This window comes from Triticum urartu, chromosome 1A (assembly GCF_056163025.1).
Source record: "Triticum urartu cultivar PI428250 chromosome 1A, HENAU_Tu73, whole genome shotgun sequence".
NCBI classification, from domain to species: domain Eukaryota; kingdom Viridiplantae; phylum Streptophyta; class Magnoliopsida; order Poales; family Poaceae; genus Triticum; species Triticum urartu.
The window spans coordinates 511,774,257-511,792,608 of NC_141873.1; the positions used below are offsets into that span (position 1 = coordinate 511,774,257).

Sequence of the window (18,352 nt, forward strand, 5' to 3'; positions counted from 1 at the left end):
TATTCCGATTGATGAGTAGGATATTTCCTGGAGCACATACTTTCACGTTGACATGCATCGAAGGAAAGAAATGATCAACATTTGATCTGGAAAATGCCTATTAATTAAGGATGAGAGGGTAAGAAAGCATCAGACTAATATGGTGCAGATATTGATTGGCTTACTATGGTACATGTAACATTGAAATTGCCATGAAGAAGCTAATATTCTATGGCACAAATTAGATCTCAGATACAATACAAATTGAGGAGTCTGCTTTGAAACTAATTGGCATAACCTCGAGCAAATATCTCTTCAAAGCCAAATGGTAAGCACATACAGTAGCTAGTAGCAATCAGACCGGCAGCAAATATAACAAACAAAAATAGCAGCAGTACCAGAACCACTTACCTGTGCACGCAGGTGGAGCTTATTACATGATGAAGCTTAGACTATTACTGCCCGAGCATGACGTGTCAATCTGAGGTAGCAGACCCAAGTAATAAAAAGTTTTTAACCGTATTGCATCATTAAAAACGCAGTAGGAAACGTTCCAATTCTTGCAATCTAGCATACGGCCAGAGAAACGTGTGCGGTTGGACGAAACGACATAAGACAGAAGATGGGAATGAAATGTTGCAATTTTTTTAGGTAGTAGAGATAGAGATATGAAGTCAATTGACAAATCCACCATCACCTGTGTGTAATTGCTGCTGCTGTCGATGTCATTCCGTCATCACCCTAGGAGACGGATGTCCGGTTGGTGCACCTTTGGTAAAGTATCAATCTGATGTCTAGAACAAGAACTGCAAATTTCATAATCTCCGTCAATAAGCTCTTGCATAGTTGCAGTTTCTTTCAGAATGAGAACCTCTGCAGACAACACAATAGTGTCATGTACCTGCATCCTGATATGTCTGAAATTCACGCAATAAAGAATGTTGAACAATCAAAAGATTGTTGTGCGTACTTGTTTGAATATGAGAAAATAACTACAAATTTAAATTATGAAAAGCAAGGCAGCAGACCTCTTTAGAGGAAGGCTACTATTTATTTCTTAACTGAGATACTAAAACTCGAGCAGAAGACACTCTGTAGTTATAAATAGTTATTCCGAATATTCAAAACCAACCAGAAACAGTAGGACTTGGCACTTGTTCAGCTCTCCATTTCATATGAGAGAACAAGTGCCAGTAGAACACTTCAAAAACCAACCAGGAATAGTAGGACTTGGTTATAACTTGATGGATTATTATAATGGATTGCAAAGCACATTATAATTGACCATTTCACACATATGCATTTTTATGTACAACAAAATCAGCTCCTAGAAAGAACGGCATTCATGAAGAGTGTCGACGCCATCTTTATCATTGATTTGTTCTGTTCTCCTTCGGTATTGCTGCAGCTACAGATGAATATGAACGCACACACTCCATTGTTGGAGTGAGGCCGGGTGGGGTGGGCTTACGATCTGCGCGACGACGAAGGCGAAGCAGAGCCAGAGCCCCGGGCACTCCTGGAAGCACCAGCGGCGTGACCGGGTGACGAAGATGAGGGCCTGGCTGATGATGCTCACTTGAAGGTAGAGGGCAGACATCATCTCATCCTTGTTGCCCCTTAGCGAACGCACGTGGAACTTCTCCTGCAATTTGGAAACAAACAGGAACATTCAGCATATATTGTCTGTAAAGCAGCACGAGCCACGCCCATAAAATGTCTAGTTTGGAGGGATTAGACATGGCATGGATTGAAACAACACTTATGCTGAAGAAGTCAGTGCTGGTCATGGCGAAGAAGAACACCACGGCCTTCACAGCAGGGTAGGCGCCATAGATGATGCCGGTGATGAAGATCTCCGGCAGCTTCCAACTATCTGGATGTGGGGATGGCTTCACTCTGTCCTTGGAGATGGTCATGATTATGCGCGAGTTGAGTAAATCAATCAAACAAATGAGCAATGGACAGTAACATGTTTGGTCGGCTAAAAAACATGTTTGTTTGGCATAATGGATTTGTGACCCACCGTCGTTGAGAATGGCAATGAGCAGGATCATAAACGGCGAGAAATCGAACTTCCAAATCAGTGCGATCAGGATAAACTCCAGCTATAGTTCAGTTGGACGGCAGAAAACGAATTAAATCAAGTCCAATGTATACCTACCTATCAGTATAGGAATGGTTAATAAGTTCAGAACAGTTTTGACTTACCACTATACGGATACTTATGGACACCGGGTAAATCCAGTACATTAACAACATAGAAAAGTTCTCCTTCGGCCACTCCTCTTGGAAAGATGTGATGTTGTTTCCTGCAACACAGAATTATCAAGTTGAGTCACAACATGCGGTCGCAGAATTACGACTAATTGGGTGGCCACCACACCGTCTCACATCACCAGAATTACCATCGTCTTGGTCTTCAGTCTACTTCCCAAAACGCTTCCAAATCCTACTCCTAGAGGATGCAGGAAACAGGTTGTCAATCTCATATCATCATCGGCCAACAACTTTGCTCCCTCCCTTTCCTGATTCTGGTAATTCTGCAACAAAGGAAAGCATAGCAATAAACCATCAAAGACAAAGTTACAACACTGTTTTTAACACACCAGGATTGCTCAACAGAAGAAGTGGATCAAAACTCAACACAAGCTGCTTGTCTCAGCGGACAAGGAGAACCCAACGACATTGAGCGAACAAGCCAAGATCACGACGATGTCCGACAGCGTGGGCCCGACGGCGGGGGCGGTATCGTGCTGCCATCGATGGGGCAGCCGCCCTGCCGCTGCACTCGGAGCCCACCTCGCCCACCGCGCGCCGCACCACCACCACTACCTCTTCTCCATCAAGCAACTCAACACACTGGGTGCCGCCGCCGTACTGGCCTTCTCGACCACCGTGCCGCTCTCGGAGATCGCCTTTGGTGTCCCGCTCCTCCCCTACCTCCTCCTCCTGGCCACGCCCGCCTTCCCGCAGCGCCCCAGGAAGCCCAACCCGTCACGCCTGTCTTTCGCGGCCTCGCGCGCCTCCTCTCGCCGCGCACACATTGGGTGGGTTCCTCGTCGGTGCCGTGCTCCCGGCGCTGTACATCCTCGACGGCCTCACCACCGCGTTCCCGTGGCGGTTCTCGCTCCCCGTCAGGGCCGTCGTACCGGTCATGTACAATGCGAGCAGGATGTTCGCGGCAGGGAGTGGCTCCGGCAGGAGATGGAGGGGGCGACTGCGGCGATGGGAAGGGAAGGGGGAGGGGGAGACTGCGGTGATGGGAAGGAAAGGGGGCGGAGCGGCAGGAGGGTGGGTTGGTCGAGGAGTTCCCCGGCGGCGGCGGTGGCGTAGGAAACCCTAGAGGGCAGGAGTCGTCGCTCGTATGTGCGGGCGATAGGTTTAGGTTTTTTTTGTCGCTGGTTAACCTTCGTAGGTCTTTTTTCGTTGGTTAACCTTCGTAGGTCTCTTTTCGGTCGTAGGTGCATGGGTGCGGGTTGGGGCCTTAGCACGAGGTTTTTCCGGTTTGTGGTGGCTAAGTCTGAGGTGGGAGGAGGTACCAAAAAAATCATGGGAGATGGGACTAAAAAAAACTGGAAGCGAGACTACCAACTGCTCCATTAGGAGTAGAGATAAATCATAACCTTTCCTCGCTCCCACCCTCCGACGTTCAGCTTGATGGATTCTCCAAAATAAAACGTACGTTCAAATAAAAAGGAAAGAAACATATTCTGTATTATATCTCTACTCTTTAAAAAACACGTAGTGTTCCTTTTCCTGCCAACAGGATCTCATCCTGCCTTGCCCCTTCGTCCGCCGTTCCCACCCCACTAGGGTTTTCACAACGATCCGCTCGCATCGACAAAAGGATCATTGTTCCGCTGGTCAACCTTTCCCTGATTTTATGATTTTATGCGTGAAAACTGCACATAAATGCGTGTGGGACGTGCTAAGAAAGGGATGGGGGACGGGGCATCGGTTAGGGTTACCACTCCCCTTGATCCAGACATCATAATGCCCTGCACTACCGGACTCGCGGGCTATGCCTACGGCCCAGGGCCGTCGGCATAGGTCCTTTGCCGTTGGCATAGATCTATGCCTACGGCTGCCGTCAGCATAGCCCCGTCGGCGTAGATCACGTCAGCGTAGATATGTCAGACCGTCGGCGTAGTATAGCCGTCGGCATAGGTGCATATGCCGACGGCCGTGGGACAGCCATCGGCATAGTTTAGCCGTCGGCGCTGTTTTCCGTCTGACGGCAACGGACGGCGCCGTCAACAGCGCTGGCGATTCAGGGGACGACACATGGCGCAGGTATGCCGACGGCTTGGCCGTCGGCATAGATGGAAATCTATGCCGATGGCCAAGCCGTCGGCATACCTGCGCCACGTGTCGTCCCCCGGCTTCTCCTGGCGGCAGGGCTATGCCTACGGCAAAGCCGTCGGCATAGTTTGCCACGTGGCAAGCCCTGGTAAGTCCTGGGCGTATATATGCCGACGGCTTTGCCGTAGGCATAGTTTTTTTTCCCTGTTTTCTCTTTTCCAATTCATTTGACAGCATTTCAAAACAGAACAATATGAAATTATGCAGAAATATGACAATTCATCATGTGAACATACTCAAGTTCATCTAAACATACTCAAGTTCACCATCATCATCTAAACATACTCAAGTTCATCACATCATCTAATGATCATCACCGATGGAAGTTCATGCACATAAAAGTAGTGCAAGACATGAAACATGATAAAAGTAGGAATATGAAAGGCATGGCACGATGGCCACATGCACGGAATCATCAAGCAAGAGCACCCCCGCCAAAACCACCACCTCCGCCATAACCACCACTACCTCCGCCAAAAGCACCACCTCCTCCAAAACCACCACCACCACCTCCGCCAAAACCGTCATTGCGACCACCACCACTCTGCCAGATCGGAGTGACTGGGGTCGACGGAGCAGGAGTCGAGCCACCGTTCCCCTACATGTTTCAGAAAAGATTCTAACGGTAAATATGATATGATAGTGTTTTATGAACGAGAACTAGTTTGCTAGTAGTTAGGCAAATGTACTAACCAAACCATCACTGCCTAGTGCCACCCATTCATCGAACGTGGGCACGTGTGGGGGTTCTCCCGCAGGTGGTGGTGGGGGTCCCATTTGTGGTGGATCCGTGCGGTTAGTCCAAGACGCCAACATAGCCTGAATGTTAGTTAAACAAGCAAACTAGAAGATCAGAAGGAATGAAAGTGCAAAAATTTAGGTTGGTTTTAAGAGGGCAAAACTAACCGTCATCATCTGACGATTGTAATCATCGTTTGCCTTCACTAGTTTCAAGTACTCCCGCACCTCGAGATTCCTATGCTCGACAAACTCCTTATATGCCTACATAATTTGGGTTGTTTCTAAGTGAGCAATGCTGAAAATAAACTGAGAATGCAAGATAGAAAAAGATAAAGAGGAAGTACTTACAGCATGCTGGCGGGCTAAGGGAGTCTGTGAACGCCCCGTACTCTCTAACTGGCTCGGGTTGCTAGCCCGAAGCCGTGTGTACGAGATCGAAGGAGTGATCAAGCCATCGAAACACGGATACCGGCCATTCTTCTTCCCCTGGATGGCCACCACCGCCGTGTCGTCGATCTGAGACTGGGCGACCTCAGCAACAGGAACATCCGGATGCAACTCCTGATAGTGATGAATGTAAGACCCCAGGTGCTCCTCGGTCTTGCCATAGTACTGGCTCTCGCCCTCCTTGCGATGACTCCGCTCGCGGGCCAGCTTCCACGACTCCATGTCTGAGAGCGGCCTCTTCAACTTGTCCTCCTACAACGTCAAATAGAAGTCAGCCATACATAAGAACATGACGTAAAGAAGAACAAAAATGCATCATGCACATAGATATACCTTCATGGCCTTGAAGCCCCAGTGGTTCCTGTTTCCTTGGCCGTGTGTCCCGTCGTCTCCACGGTTAGCCCGGGCCTTGATGCTCTTGGCAGCAAACTCTGCATCGGCGCCGAGCCACCTATCCACCAAACTCGCCCATCCGTCATGCCTTCCATAGCACCAACGGAGGAACAACCTATGCAAATTTTGGAAGCATGACATGTGAGCACGAAACATATAGTTGACTACTTGAAACAATGAAAAGTTAGTAATAGTTACCATCATGAACTGCTCCTTGCTCAAGGTAAGTCGTAGCTTCTGCGCTTGAGTTTTGGGCATCTTTTGGTGCAGGTAGTAGTGGTAGTACTGCGAGACGGCAACCCAGCGCACCTCGTACTGCAACTGACGAGCTTTCTTCTTCGCAACCGCAAGCATGACCACGTCGGCTCTGGCCTTGTGCTCATCAAGAACTCTATAGAGTTGCTGCAATCATGCAAAAACCAGAAGCAAACAAGGCATGAGTTGAGTGATTCAATGATAAACTATGAACGAAACTGAAGACAAGTGATTCAGAAGAGAACTTACCCAAAATTTGGTGATCACGGCCTTAGCGGTCGTCCCGTACTCCGCGTTGCTGCAAGCCTCGTAGTGGGCCCAGCTCGTGGCCAAAACCCGCTGCTGCGGGTCCCTGTCTGGCCGCGGGCAGAATAGGCCAGGCCAAAACTCCTTCAACAGGACAGTGATAAGGCCGTTCGGTTTACGGCCCTTTCCGTGAAGGATCCAGTTTCTGCAAAAGAATCAAATGATTGCCATGTGTACAATAAGAAAATGTTGTCATGTGTTGAAAATATGATTGAGAGGCACTTACTCTGTCCCCATAGGTTCAATGAGCCACTTGTGCTCCTCGATAGAAGGTGGTGTAGGTAGTCCGGCATTACCACGCAGCCACCCCTGCGAAGAACCCGGTGGCAAGTCACCCCACAACGCGGGATCAACCTATCTAATCATCTATTACTATACATATATATGCATTCATCTACAACATTACTACACAAAAAGGTAAAAAAACTTACCTACGGATAAGGGGGCGACCACCGGAGCAGGGGACGACCACCGGAGCAGGGGGCGGCCGGTCGGGGCAGGGGACGACCACCGGAGCGGCAGGGGGCGGTCGCCGGAGGGGCCGGCCGGTCGGACCAGCAGGGGGCCGGCCAGGCTAGGCCATGGGCCGGCCGGGGCGGCATCCACGCAGGGAGGGCCGGGGTCGAGGAGGAAGGGGCGGGGGCGGCTGGAGCAAGGGAGGGGCGGGGACGGCTGGAGCGGGGGCGGCTGGAGCGAGGTGCGGCGGCGGCGGCAGGTCGGGGAGGGGGTGCGGCGGCGGCGCAGGTCGGGGTCGGGGAGGAAGGGGCGGGGGCGGCTGGAGCAAGGGAGGGGCGGGGGCGGCTGGAGCGAGGTGCGGCGGCGGCGGCAGGTCGGGGAGGGGGGTGCGGCGGCGGCGCAGGTCGGGGTCGGGGGGTGCGGCGGCGGCAGCTCGGGGTACGTGGGGGAGTAAGTGAGTGGATGGGGGAGAACGTAAGTGGATAAGGTCAACTATGCCGACGGCTAAGCCGTCGGCATAGCTCAGGGCGCCACGTGGCACCTATGCCGACGGCTTAGCCGTAGGCATACTTTTTTTTATTAGCCACGTCACCGATCCGCGTATAAGCTTCCCTATTGCCGCAGCTATGCCGACGGCTTTGCCGTCGGCATATTTTTATTTTTACTTTTCTTATTTTGTATAAATTTTGTAATGTTTTCTTATTTTTTATAAATATTTTAATGTTTTCTTATACATATTTTTTACATGCAGAACATTATTTAAAATGTACCATACATATTCTTTAATGATTTGAAACATTATTTTTAATGACATGATCTTTTTTTATATTGTACAACAATTTTCTAAAATATCACGTATATTTTTTTCTATGGTCTCGTGAAAGGTGATACATAGGAAAGCAACTGACTGAGGGGTACCGTTACCGAGTGCCTGATCCGGTAACTATGCGAGTGCCTAAATCCACTCCGTGTAGACCCGATGCGGTAGTTTCCCCCCTCCAGGTGCCGGCGGCGGCGCCGTCCATGAGGGGGGCCACGCACCAGAGATGCGTGCGGCCTCTTCGGACATGCCACAACACTACCCCGCATGTATGAGGGCCCGGTACGACGCTCCGGTGGCATTGCTACCCCCAGGGCCCCGTCCCGCCTAACCCTGGAGCGGTTGACCACGGGATCTAGCCCTTTGACTTTGCACGGATGGGCTTTGACCAGTGGACCTCTCCACCCGGTTGTGTCGGGTCAGCCCAGAGGGACACCGGGGAGCAACATCTGGGCCAAACCCACAGCTAAATCCACTCCGTGTAGACCCGATGCGGTAGTTTGCCCCCTCCAGGTGCCGGCGGCGGCGCCGTCCGTGAGGGGGGCCACGCACCGGAGACGCGTGCGGCCTCTTCGGACATGCCACAACACCACCCCGCATGTATGAGGGCCCGGTACGACGCTCCGGTGGCATTGCTACCCCCCAGGGCCCCCGTCCCGCCTAACCCTGGAGCGGTTGACCACGGGATCTAGCCCTTTGACTTTGCACGGATGGGCTTTGACCAGTGGACCTCTCCACCCGGTTGTGTTGGGTCGGCCCAGAGGGACACCGGGGAGCAACATCTGGGCCAAACCCACAGCTAAATCCACTCCGTGTAGACCCGATGCGGTAGTTTCCCCCCTCCAGGTGCCGGCGGCGGCGCCGTCCGTGAGGGGGGCCACGCGCCGGAGACGCGTGCGGCCTCTTCGGACATGCCACAACACCACCCCGCATGTAGGAGGCGCAGTACGACGCTCCGGTGGCATTGCTACCCCCCAGGGCCCCCGTCCCGGCTAACCCTGTAGCGTTTGACCACGGGATCTAGCCCTTTGACTTTGCACGGACGGGCTTTGACCAGTGGACCTCTCCACCCGGTTGTGTCAGGTCCGCCCATAAGGACACCCGGAAGCAACATCCGGGCCAAACCCACAGATACATCCACTCCATGTAGACCCGACACGTCCGTTCCCCCCCTCCAGGTGCCGGCGGCGGCGCCGTCCGTGACGGGGCCACACCCCGGAGATGCCTGCCGCCTCTTCGGACACGGCATAACACCATCTGATTGTGGTAGGTCATCCGATATATATGAACACTTGGAGCAAAGTCCCCTTCGTATAGACCCGATGCGGTTGTTCCCCATTCCAGTTGCCGGCTGGCGGCGGCACCGTTCGTGAGGGGGGTCACACCGCTCTGTACAGAACCGAAAAATAATGTATGTATGCTTATTAACACATACTGTATGTAAGTTAGTTAAATAATAATAATAATAATAAAGAAAACAGTGAAGAAAAAGAAAAAAAACTATATGTATGCTTATTAACACATACTATATGCTTATTAACACATACTATATGTATGCTTATTAACACAATCTATATGTATGCTTATTAACACATACTGTATGCTTAATAATAATAGTAATAATACTATATGGGAAAAAGAAAAAAAGAAAAAAAAACTATGCCGACGGCAAAGCCGTCGGCATAGCTGCGGCCAGGGCAAATGGACAGCGCCGCGGATCGATGACGTGTCAGCTATGCCGACGGCTGCCGTCGGCATATGTCCTGGTCGGTGCGCTCTGGATCGGTGACGTGTCACCCGTATCTATGCCGACGGCCACCCGTCACGGCCGTCGGCATATATTTGACGTCGTTAGCCGGCCGTGATGAGTGTTGTCGGCGGGCCCGCATCTATGCCGACGGCCTATATATGCCGACGGCAGCTGTAGGCGTAGTCTGGGATAAGCCGACGGCTGCTATGTGTCGACGGCTGCTGTCGGCGTAGACGGGGATAGCCCGACGGCCATTGTACGCCGACGGCCAGGACCTAGCTGTCGGCATAGCTCGGGTTAGGCCGATGGTGGCCGTCGGCATACATTTGGCTGTCGGCTTACAGCCCTGTTCCGGTAGTGCTGGAAGCACAGGCGCGGTGGTAGATAAGCGTGATTTCTACGGCGGCAACGTCGTCGTGGAAGACGGGACGACACCAGGGATCGTGCGGCCTTATCGGACCGTCACCCGTCGTGGCCGCCTTTGTCGTGGACGTGGCCCAGAACTACGGTGGGAACAAACGAATTCATCGACGCATCATGTGGACGCAGCGCTGCCCGCGTCATATGTGATGCTCGACCGTGCCCGCGCTCCACACCAGCCTCGCTTGGTGCGTGCATGCGCTCGCGCGCGGCTTGGCGGCGGCGGCAGCGTCGGCGTGCGCCAGGCCATCGTCCCCCGAGTTGCGTCGGCTACTGCACCCGCCATACGTGGTCGATAGGACGGAACACCTCCGAGCGACTCGTGTGGTGGTTCATCAACGACGGTGCTAAACGAGGTCAGCAGGCGACCTGCGCCGGGCTGATCACCGGAGATCGGCAGTCAACGTCGGGCAGGAAAGCTGGGAACGAGGTCAGGGACTGCCGGCCCCTGCGTCGAAGGAATGGCCGTCATGTCGAGGTGAGGATCCACGCGAGGTTCGGGCGTTCGGCATGGAGGAGAGCGCGATTGGATTGCCGGCTGCACGTCCCCACTTTGGCACGGTCGCATCCCGGCTGGGGAGACCCAACCGCTGCCTGAAGCTGCCTGCAGGCTTCTTAGTTCTTTAGCTTGCGATGATACATATTGTCGTGAAATCACAGGAGCTCACTGCGCCGTCGACGCCACCACCATAGCCTTTGTCGTGCGCGGGCAGAGCCAAGGTGGGACAAGTACGTAGACCATGCAAAGTACGTACTCAACCATTTTCAGTGACATTGAGCTTTCTTATTCAGATAATCTATAATTCTGTAGCTATGTCTCGTGGTGTACTTGATGCCTTCACTCCAGATAATCGGTTAGACTGACACTTAGCTTTTGATTCAGTGCAATCACCAATTGGAACTGGGGAGAACATAAGCTTCACTCCAGAGATACTATGTTTAGCTGACATTTAACTTTTTGATTGTGGGCTCTGTGATTCTCTAGCTACATGTCTTGTGTACATGATGCCTTTCTCTGAATCTTCGCTTACAAAAAAAAATGATAACTCAATGTCTTTCTGGTGTTTCAGATAGGGCCACCTACCACAGATGCATACACCATGCATGTTTCTCTACAGCAATTTGATGTTTTATTTACAGGTGACCTCTGTTCAAGAATTCATCCGATTAACCAGTTAACTTGCCGATTAATCCCTACCCATAGGGTCCCCGAGTAGCCGATTACCCGATAAATCGTCCGATTAATTGATTAAATGGCCGATTAACTTGCCGATTAGCCTATTAATCCCCTACTCACCAGCCCACCGAGCAGCTACCAGTTAACAATTTCCTCAACAATGCAGGTGACACAAAGGAGTTCAGTGTTCACTTAGAAAATGATTTGCTTTGCAGATGCACATTTGCCGATAGACTCGTGTGTTGAACTTTCATCGATTCCGATCGCTGAGGTATCCTTTTCTACTTTTATTGATATGTCCGAAAGAGATACTTTTGGGGTGGGGTATATATCGAGTCTCAACAAAAATTCATTATGAGGTAAAAATCATTATGTACATATTTTTCATGTAATTTTTTATATGAGCGGAATCTGTCGCACCCTTATGAAAGTTTTGGATTCGGGGCCAACTTATTACATGACCACTCAGAAATTATTGTATAGTTCATCATTTACTTTATTATGTTTGTGTATCCTCACAAATGTTCTTTCTTGAAATGTGCGTCCTCTGCACCAGGCAATGCTGAGAAAAACAGAACATGAACAAAGATGGTGATGAGAAAGGGTGGAGCCGAGTATGCCACACGTGGATATGATGGTTTTCCCCTATGTTCTTTTTGGTAATCCAGTTCATCAATTGTTTATGGATGAGCTGACTGCTGACAAGCCTGTATTATACTATTATGTCTTCCATCTTTCTTCGTAAGTCAAGGAATATAGATTGTTGGGTATTATTCAACTGCTATACTTGTGGGGAAAATCTACTAAAGTATAGCAGTAAATTACTGTTGGTTTTTTCTTTGTTGGTCTGATAATAATTAAGTTAAGAAATATGTCATGTTGTAATCTGCTAATAGGGCTTTTCTATGCGTGCAAGTTGACAAACGGTTCTTTGAAGTTGTTCTAAGTAAAAACAACATGAGAAAATAGCCCAGTTGCTCTTGATGTTGCTAAACCTTTACCCCTAATACTTATCTTATCTTGACTTTCAGGTTGCTCCTTTCCAGATCACACAAACATGCAGACCGTTCTTTTCATTTATGTAGTTTATGTCTTTCTCCCTTCTACGCACAAGCATACTCATGTGTGCAGATGGACATATATGCATATGTTTACTGCTTGCAGCTGTGCAAGAACATTTTAATATTGAGAGTGGTCAGGTACAAGCTCTTTATAATGCGTTTTTCCTTTTATGATCTTCCTAAGTTTTGTTATCATAGTATCTAAAGTTGGTAAGGGTTTCAAAAATTATGTCATGCTCAAACAAGTGACAGAGCAATATCTGAATGTGGGCTGAGTTGCCACCACATTTGATTGATGTTGGTTCATTTGTGACTCCTAATTCTTGGTAAGTTAGGGTATTGCTACTGTTATTTAGGACATCTTATAGCCTACATGTATATTAAATTGATGTCCAAACAACCTTCTCAAACAAAAAGAGTATATACTGAACTCCTCTTTCCCGCCCCCTCTGCTGTGTAATGGTACTGGTTTTTGCCGAAAAGGGGTTAACCTGTTGGAAAGAGATATCTCTGTTTGAGCATGACATAATTTTTGAAAGTGGTCAGGTACAAGCTCTTTATAATGTGTTTTTCTTTGCTTTCCTATTTTGCTATCTTTTCATCTTTGTTATAAAACTTGCTAAAAATCATGTATTACTTTGCGTTAGAAACAGAGATACAATGCCTTAATTAATTGAAAAGTGTGGACTGCCTTCTTCAACAATGAAATGGTCGGTTGGACTGCCTTCGCTGCCATGTCACCATTTTAGTATGCATCCACCTTCAACAATAAATTTGTCATCTTTTTTGCTGCCCTGTCACTGTTTTAATAGTGTATATCCCCGTTGCAATGCACGGGCATTGTCCTAGTAATTAATAATATATGGTTGCTGCATCACTTGGTGTAGAGGCTGAGTGTTTTCCCAAGAAAAAGTAACGATGTGTTGTGTGTGTGTGTGTGTATGTGATTGTGTGTAGTGCTAGTTCCAAATTGGTTTGGCGCTGATGATTATCCAATTAATGATTGCCTTCTTGAAAGGAATGATTATCTGTTAAGCTGATTCATCTACAGAATTATTTGAGCACTTTAAAAAGGTTGTGTCAGTGTGCCGCGAGGGAAATCCATGTATATCTTCTTTGATTGTTGTTTTCGTAGGCAAAGGAATGCACAAAATGGAATTTGCTACTAGTGTGGAGCCCAGAATACCCAACTGTTGGGAAATGTTGCATGAAAAACAATTTTTTTACGCACACGCAAGATCTATCTAGAAGATGCATAACAACGAGAGGGGGGAGTGTGTCTAAGTACCCTCGTAGACAGTAAGCGGAAGCGTTTCAGAACACGATTGATGTAGTCGAACTTTATTCGCGATCCAACCAATCTAGTACCGAACGTACGGCACCTCCGCGTTCAGCACACGTTCAGGTCAGTGACGTCCCTCGCCTTCTTGATCCAGCAAGACGTCGAGCTAGTAGATGAGTTCCGTCAGCACAACGGCATGATGACGATGATGGTGAAATGATCTCCCCAGGGCTTCGCCTAACCACTACGAAAATATGACCGAGGATGTAAACGATGGAGGAGGACGCCGCACACGGCTAGGCAATTGTCTGATCTATGCTAGCCCTCCCCCCCCCAATATATATATATAGGTGGGAGGGAGAAAGGAGGCAGCCAGAAGACGCTCCAAGTAGGTCGAATCCTACTTGGGGTCCTCCCAAGTCCAGATGGCAACGGGGACGAAACCCATCGGGTTTTGCCTTCCCAAACACATCCCCACGAGAAAATCGCAAACCCGTCCCCGTCCCCATCATCGTATGCGGGGCTAGTTTTCCGCCCGTCCCCTAAACCCATCGGGTTTCGAGAAACCCACGAGAAAATAAAAATATTTAAACATACATAGTGGCGACAAAGAGTAACATTTGAATAGCAAAACAAGCACATTTCAACAGCATAACTAGAGCAAATTTCAACAAAAAACAATAGTAGATGGTTCAACAGCTATATAGAGTGTATTTTAGCAGATTTAAACAACATACATAGTATATTTCGGAGGCAGCAAACATAAGATAAATAGTAGCAACAATGATATCATTTCAGCAGCAACATAGTATATTTCAGCAGCAAAACAACTGCAAATTTCAGCACAATATTCAGGAATAACATCAGCTAAAAGAAGCCTATTTCAGCACAACTATAGCCCATTTCAACAACGAAGATAAGCATATTTCAGCAACAAACAGGAGCATATTTCAGTAAAAAAATGTATTTTGCCGGGTTTGTTGGGTTTCGGGTTCGGGGACTATCGAAACGGGTGCAAGCCCATGAAACGTGTCGGGTTGTATAATGTGCCCAACAACAGCCCCGCAGGGATGAAAAGACGCCCATCCCCGTCCCCTAATAGGGTAAAAACCCGCGGGGACGCGGGTTTCGGGGCCCCGTTGCCATCATGACTCCCAAGTGGCGCGCCCCCTGCCTTATTTGTTGGAGGGGGAAGAAAAGAGGGGGAGGAGAAAAGGAAGGGGGAATCTTATTCCCTTTCTTTCCTTTCCTCCTTCCCTTTTCCTTCTCCACCTTGGCCGAACCATATAGGGGCGCGCCCCCCTGCCTTGTGGCTGGTGCGTTTCCTCTATTGGCCCATAAGGCCCATATCTGTTGCCGGGGTGCCCAGAACCCCTTCCGGTGACCCGATATGTATCCAGTACCCTCCGGAACACTTTCGGTGTCCGAATACTATCGTCCTATATATCAATCTTTACCTCTCAACCATTTCGAGACTCCTCGTCATGTCCGTGATCTCATCTGGGACTCCGAACAATATTCACATAACTCATATAATACTGTATCGTCAACGAACGCTAAGCGTGCGGACCCTACGGGTTCGAGAACTATGTAGACATGACCGAGACACCTCTCCGGTCAAAAACCAATAGCAGAACCTGGATGTCCATATTGGCTCCTACATATTCTACGAAAATCTTTATCGGTCGAACCGTTATGACAACGTACGTAATTCCCTTTGTCCATCGGTATGTTACTTGCCCGAGATTCGATCATCGGTATCTTTATACCTAGTTCAATCTCGTTACCGGCAAGTCTGTTTACTTGTTTCGTAATACATAACCTTGTGACTAACTCCTTAGTCGTTTGCTTGTAAGCTTATGATGTGTATTACCGAGAGGGCCCAGAGATACCTCTCTGATACTCGGAGTGACAAATTCTAATCTCGATCTATGCCAACTCAACAAACACCTTACACCCAATTATGTTGTGACGTTTGATAGCACACAAGGCATTCCTCCGGTATGCGGGAGTTGCATAATCTCATAGTCGAAGGAATATGTATTTGACATGAAGAAAGCAATATCAATAAAACTGAATGATCATAATGCTAAGCTAACGGATGGGTCTTGTCCATCATATCATTCTCCTAATAATGTGATCCCGTTATCAAATAACAACTCATGTCCATGGTTAGGAAACCTTAACCATCTTTGATCAACGAGCTAGTCTAGTAGAGGCTCACTAGGGACACGGTGTTTATTTATGTATTCACACATATATTAAGGTTTCCGATCAATACAATTCTAGCATGAATAATAAATCTTTATCATGAATAAGGAAATACAAAATAACAACTTTATTATTGCCTCTAGGGCATATTTTTTTTCACCAACAACATCTCCAACTAGGCTACATATTCTTCGTATGGAAAAAAAATCGAATTTGCATTTTTTTGTAAGTCTTGAATGAGGATAAAGCTACCAAAACAGCAAATGGGACCTTACACACTGATCACATAGTCTTGCTAGTCTGTGATAGGGATTAGCTTTCTTCACGCTTTGCGTGACACCTTGTAAATTACCACATTGAAAATATACTAGTGGTTGGGACGCGCCCAGGGCGCGTCTCTTGAGGCGGTCCGGGGCGCACTTATTTTGCTTATAATCCTTAATGACACTTACGTACAGTTATCTAAATATAGACGGATATGCTATCTTTGCTTTAGATACAAACACTTGTTCTGAACTAATGCAACTGAATCAGCTATGAAACTATACGAGTAACCTGTAAAATAGAATATGACTTCAAATATTTCAGACCAACTTTCTTATATAGCATAGAAACTTCATTGGGAAACATTTTAACCAATTATATTTAGGGTCAGTAGGCATCCATACATTAATAAACATAACAAAAGAAACATGTATGTGTGAGGTCATCTTGACCTTCCATGTAATTCAAGACAAAAGCATATAACGTTAGATGACAAGAATAAGAAACAAATGGAAAGGAAAGACAATCTGCATTGAGTCTCCATCATGAATCTAATTGTCACCCAAAGATTGCTCTTTCTTTATTTTAGATCAGTTTGTAGTACATCCCACTCCCCACAACATACTTTGTTTCCATATTGGAGCTTGTGAACAAAAAATAAGCATTCAGTTCATTCAGTGGGAACACAAGTACCTTCTAGTAACAAAATCAGTTTCGCTAAAGCACATCTAGATGTGCCATAAGTATTGCACATCTAAGTCATATGTCATTGATCTTACATTAACATTCATGTGAATATTTTCTTTCTCTTTTTTCTTTTTCTCTTTATGCTTGATTCAGTCACTTAGATGTGCAATAACTAGAGCACATCTAGATGTGCCCTAGACACACCCGTGATAATGGAATACTACCTATAGTATGCTTACCACGAAAGCAGACAAAAATACTTTGAGGAAAAATGAAAGTGCTAGAAATGTTAAACTGAAATTTGGAATGGGAGGAGAGATAAACAAACCTTCCATAAATCCCCTCAGAAATTTTAACAGTAAAGAACTCTACTAATCTGTAGTGTCCCAACTAAAATTTTAGTCAGCTGTCTGAATCAGTACATTACACGATCAATTTCTAATACTACCATACCTTTTTCTGAATGGCTCTTGTGATTTTTGGGAGTGCAATCAATGAGATTAGCTTAACAAGCATCATGGTTCAACTTATGCAACTACCAACATCTGTTTTATTGAAACAAAAGAAAGTTAGCTTAACTACATTATCTCACAATTTCATTAGGGACTACAGCAGTAGAAAAAGCATCATGGTTTAGGCTTCACAACTACCAAAATGTGATATCATGCGAAAAAAGGACAATAAATTGTTCGGCTTAGCATCATGTTTCAACTTACACAACTACCAAAATATCAGGCTAAGCCATTGCCTTATAGTGTCAGGAAAAAGGATTACAAGAAAGTTCACTCATTAATGTGATTAAGGTCAGAGAAGTTAATCGTCATCCGTGTTGGCTTCATCTGGGGCGCTGTTTTGCTCCTGCGGCACTGGCACTTTATCCAGTTTCTCTATATGGAGTTGTCAAGCTGTACATACGGCAGCCGCGCATATGCATACTTTAAACACACTGGACCTGTGGTCATCTATATAGTGAGTTCATCTTGCACCCATGGCATCCCTGCCTAGTTCTACATTGTACTCCAGTCCGCAATGACATTTAATAGGATCAGAAACTCCCTGCAAAGAAAGATGTTCAGCTTCTTAATACTCTACATGGAATCACTGAAAGTAACGTATATGTATTTCTCCATGAGAATTAAAAAAGGAAGTCAATTAGCTTTATCATGGAGCAACCAAACTGAAGAGTATCAGCAAAACACCTTCATTTTAATGATTCGTTCGTCAAGAGACTGGAAGTACTCAACTTCTCCAGCTCCATCACCTAGTAGAGCTTTGTATTCTGACCCTCCAAGGACTTCGTATCCATCTCCTGTACTGCCGCATGCAGGCACCAGAATGAAATAACACACATTGAGAATGACTTGATAAGGAAATGATCTTTACAGTTAAGAAACACACTGAACTTACAGGGAAGCTAGCAGTTGTGTTGCTCTCCTGCTAAAGGGTCCGCTTACACTGCAAAGTTAACATTTTTTTAGTTTGACTAAAACAACAATTGCAACTGCCTGGCAGATCTAGGGCCATAAGAGTCTCCAGAATTAGAACAGTTAGCTGATTTCTAAGAGGGAACGTGATCCTTTTGCTTTGATATCCAGTTGTTTCTTTCCAACTTCAGATTCCTGTTTATTAGTTAGTGAGCGACACATGACATGTTGGATGTTCCTTTGCTATAGGAGGAGGATAGGAAGTGTGGAATACCTTGTCTATGCTCCCTCCTAAGTTGAGGATTTCACATCTC

The 18,352-nt window shown here is 47.3% G+C and overlaps 1 protein-coding gene, 1 long non-coding RNA gene and 1 pseudogene across 3 annotated transcripts; 1 reads left to right on the forward strand and 2 right to left on the reverse strand.

The window, feature by feature from the left end:
* Window positions 1–603: 603 nt before the first annotated feature.
* LOC125523346 (ATPase 3, plasma membrane-type-like) lies at window positions 604–2,705 on the reverse strand. 2 transcript variants are annotated; one of them, XM_087539603.1, is made up of 6 exons: window positions 2,627–2,705; window positions 2,191–2,522; window positions 2,003–2,087; window positions 1,740–1,903; window positions 1,451–1,618; window positions 604–852 (listed from the first exon to the last, which is right to left on the reverse strand). In XM_087539603.1, exons 2-6 carry the CDS (start codon window positions 2,239–2,241, stop codon window positions 838–840), a joined length of 483 nt encoding a protein of 160 aa, XP_087395729.1. In that variant the 5' UTR covers window positions 2,242–2,522; window positions 2,627–2,705; the 3' UTR covers window positions 604–837. The 2 variants fall into 2 exon arrangements, 1 of the variants encoding a protein (XP_087395729.1); XR_015615010.1 differs by lacking the exons at window positions 604–852; window positions 1,451–1,618; window positions 2,627–2,705 and having other exon boundaries at window positions 1,801–1,878; window positions 2,006–2,087; window positions 2,191–2,224.
* Window positions 2,445–3,315, forward strand: LOC125527434 (uncharacterized; annotated as a pseudogene).
* A 13,931-nt stretch (window positions 3,316–17,246) lies between these two features.
* LOC125536894 (uncharacterized) lies at window positions 17,247–18,348 on the reverse strand. The gene is made up of 2 exons (XR_015615011.1): window positions 17,814–18,348; window positions 17,247–17,670 (listed from the first exon to the last, which is right to left on the reverse strand). It is a non-coding gene; the product is annotated as an uncharacterized LOC125536894 (long non-coding RNA).
* Between the last annotated feature and the right edge of the window lie 4 nt (window positions 18,349–18,352).

Excerpts from the sequence above, each read along its gene's own strand:
- LOC125523346 (XM_087539603.1), bottom strand. The coding sequence starts at position 2,241 with ATGTTGTTAATGTACTGGATTTACCCGGTGTCCATAAGTATCCGTATA. Across the intron at positions 2,088-2,190 it reads CCATAAGTATCCGTATAGTG|CTGGAGTTTATCCTGATCGC; the intron begins GTAAGTCAAAAC and ends ACTGAACTATAG. Across the intron at positions 1,619-1,739 it reads CTGACTTCTTCAGCATAAGT|TTCCACGTGCGTTCGCTAAG; the intron begins GTTGTTTCAATC and ends TTGCAGGAGAAG.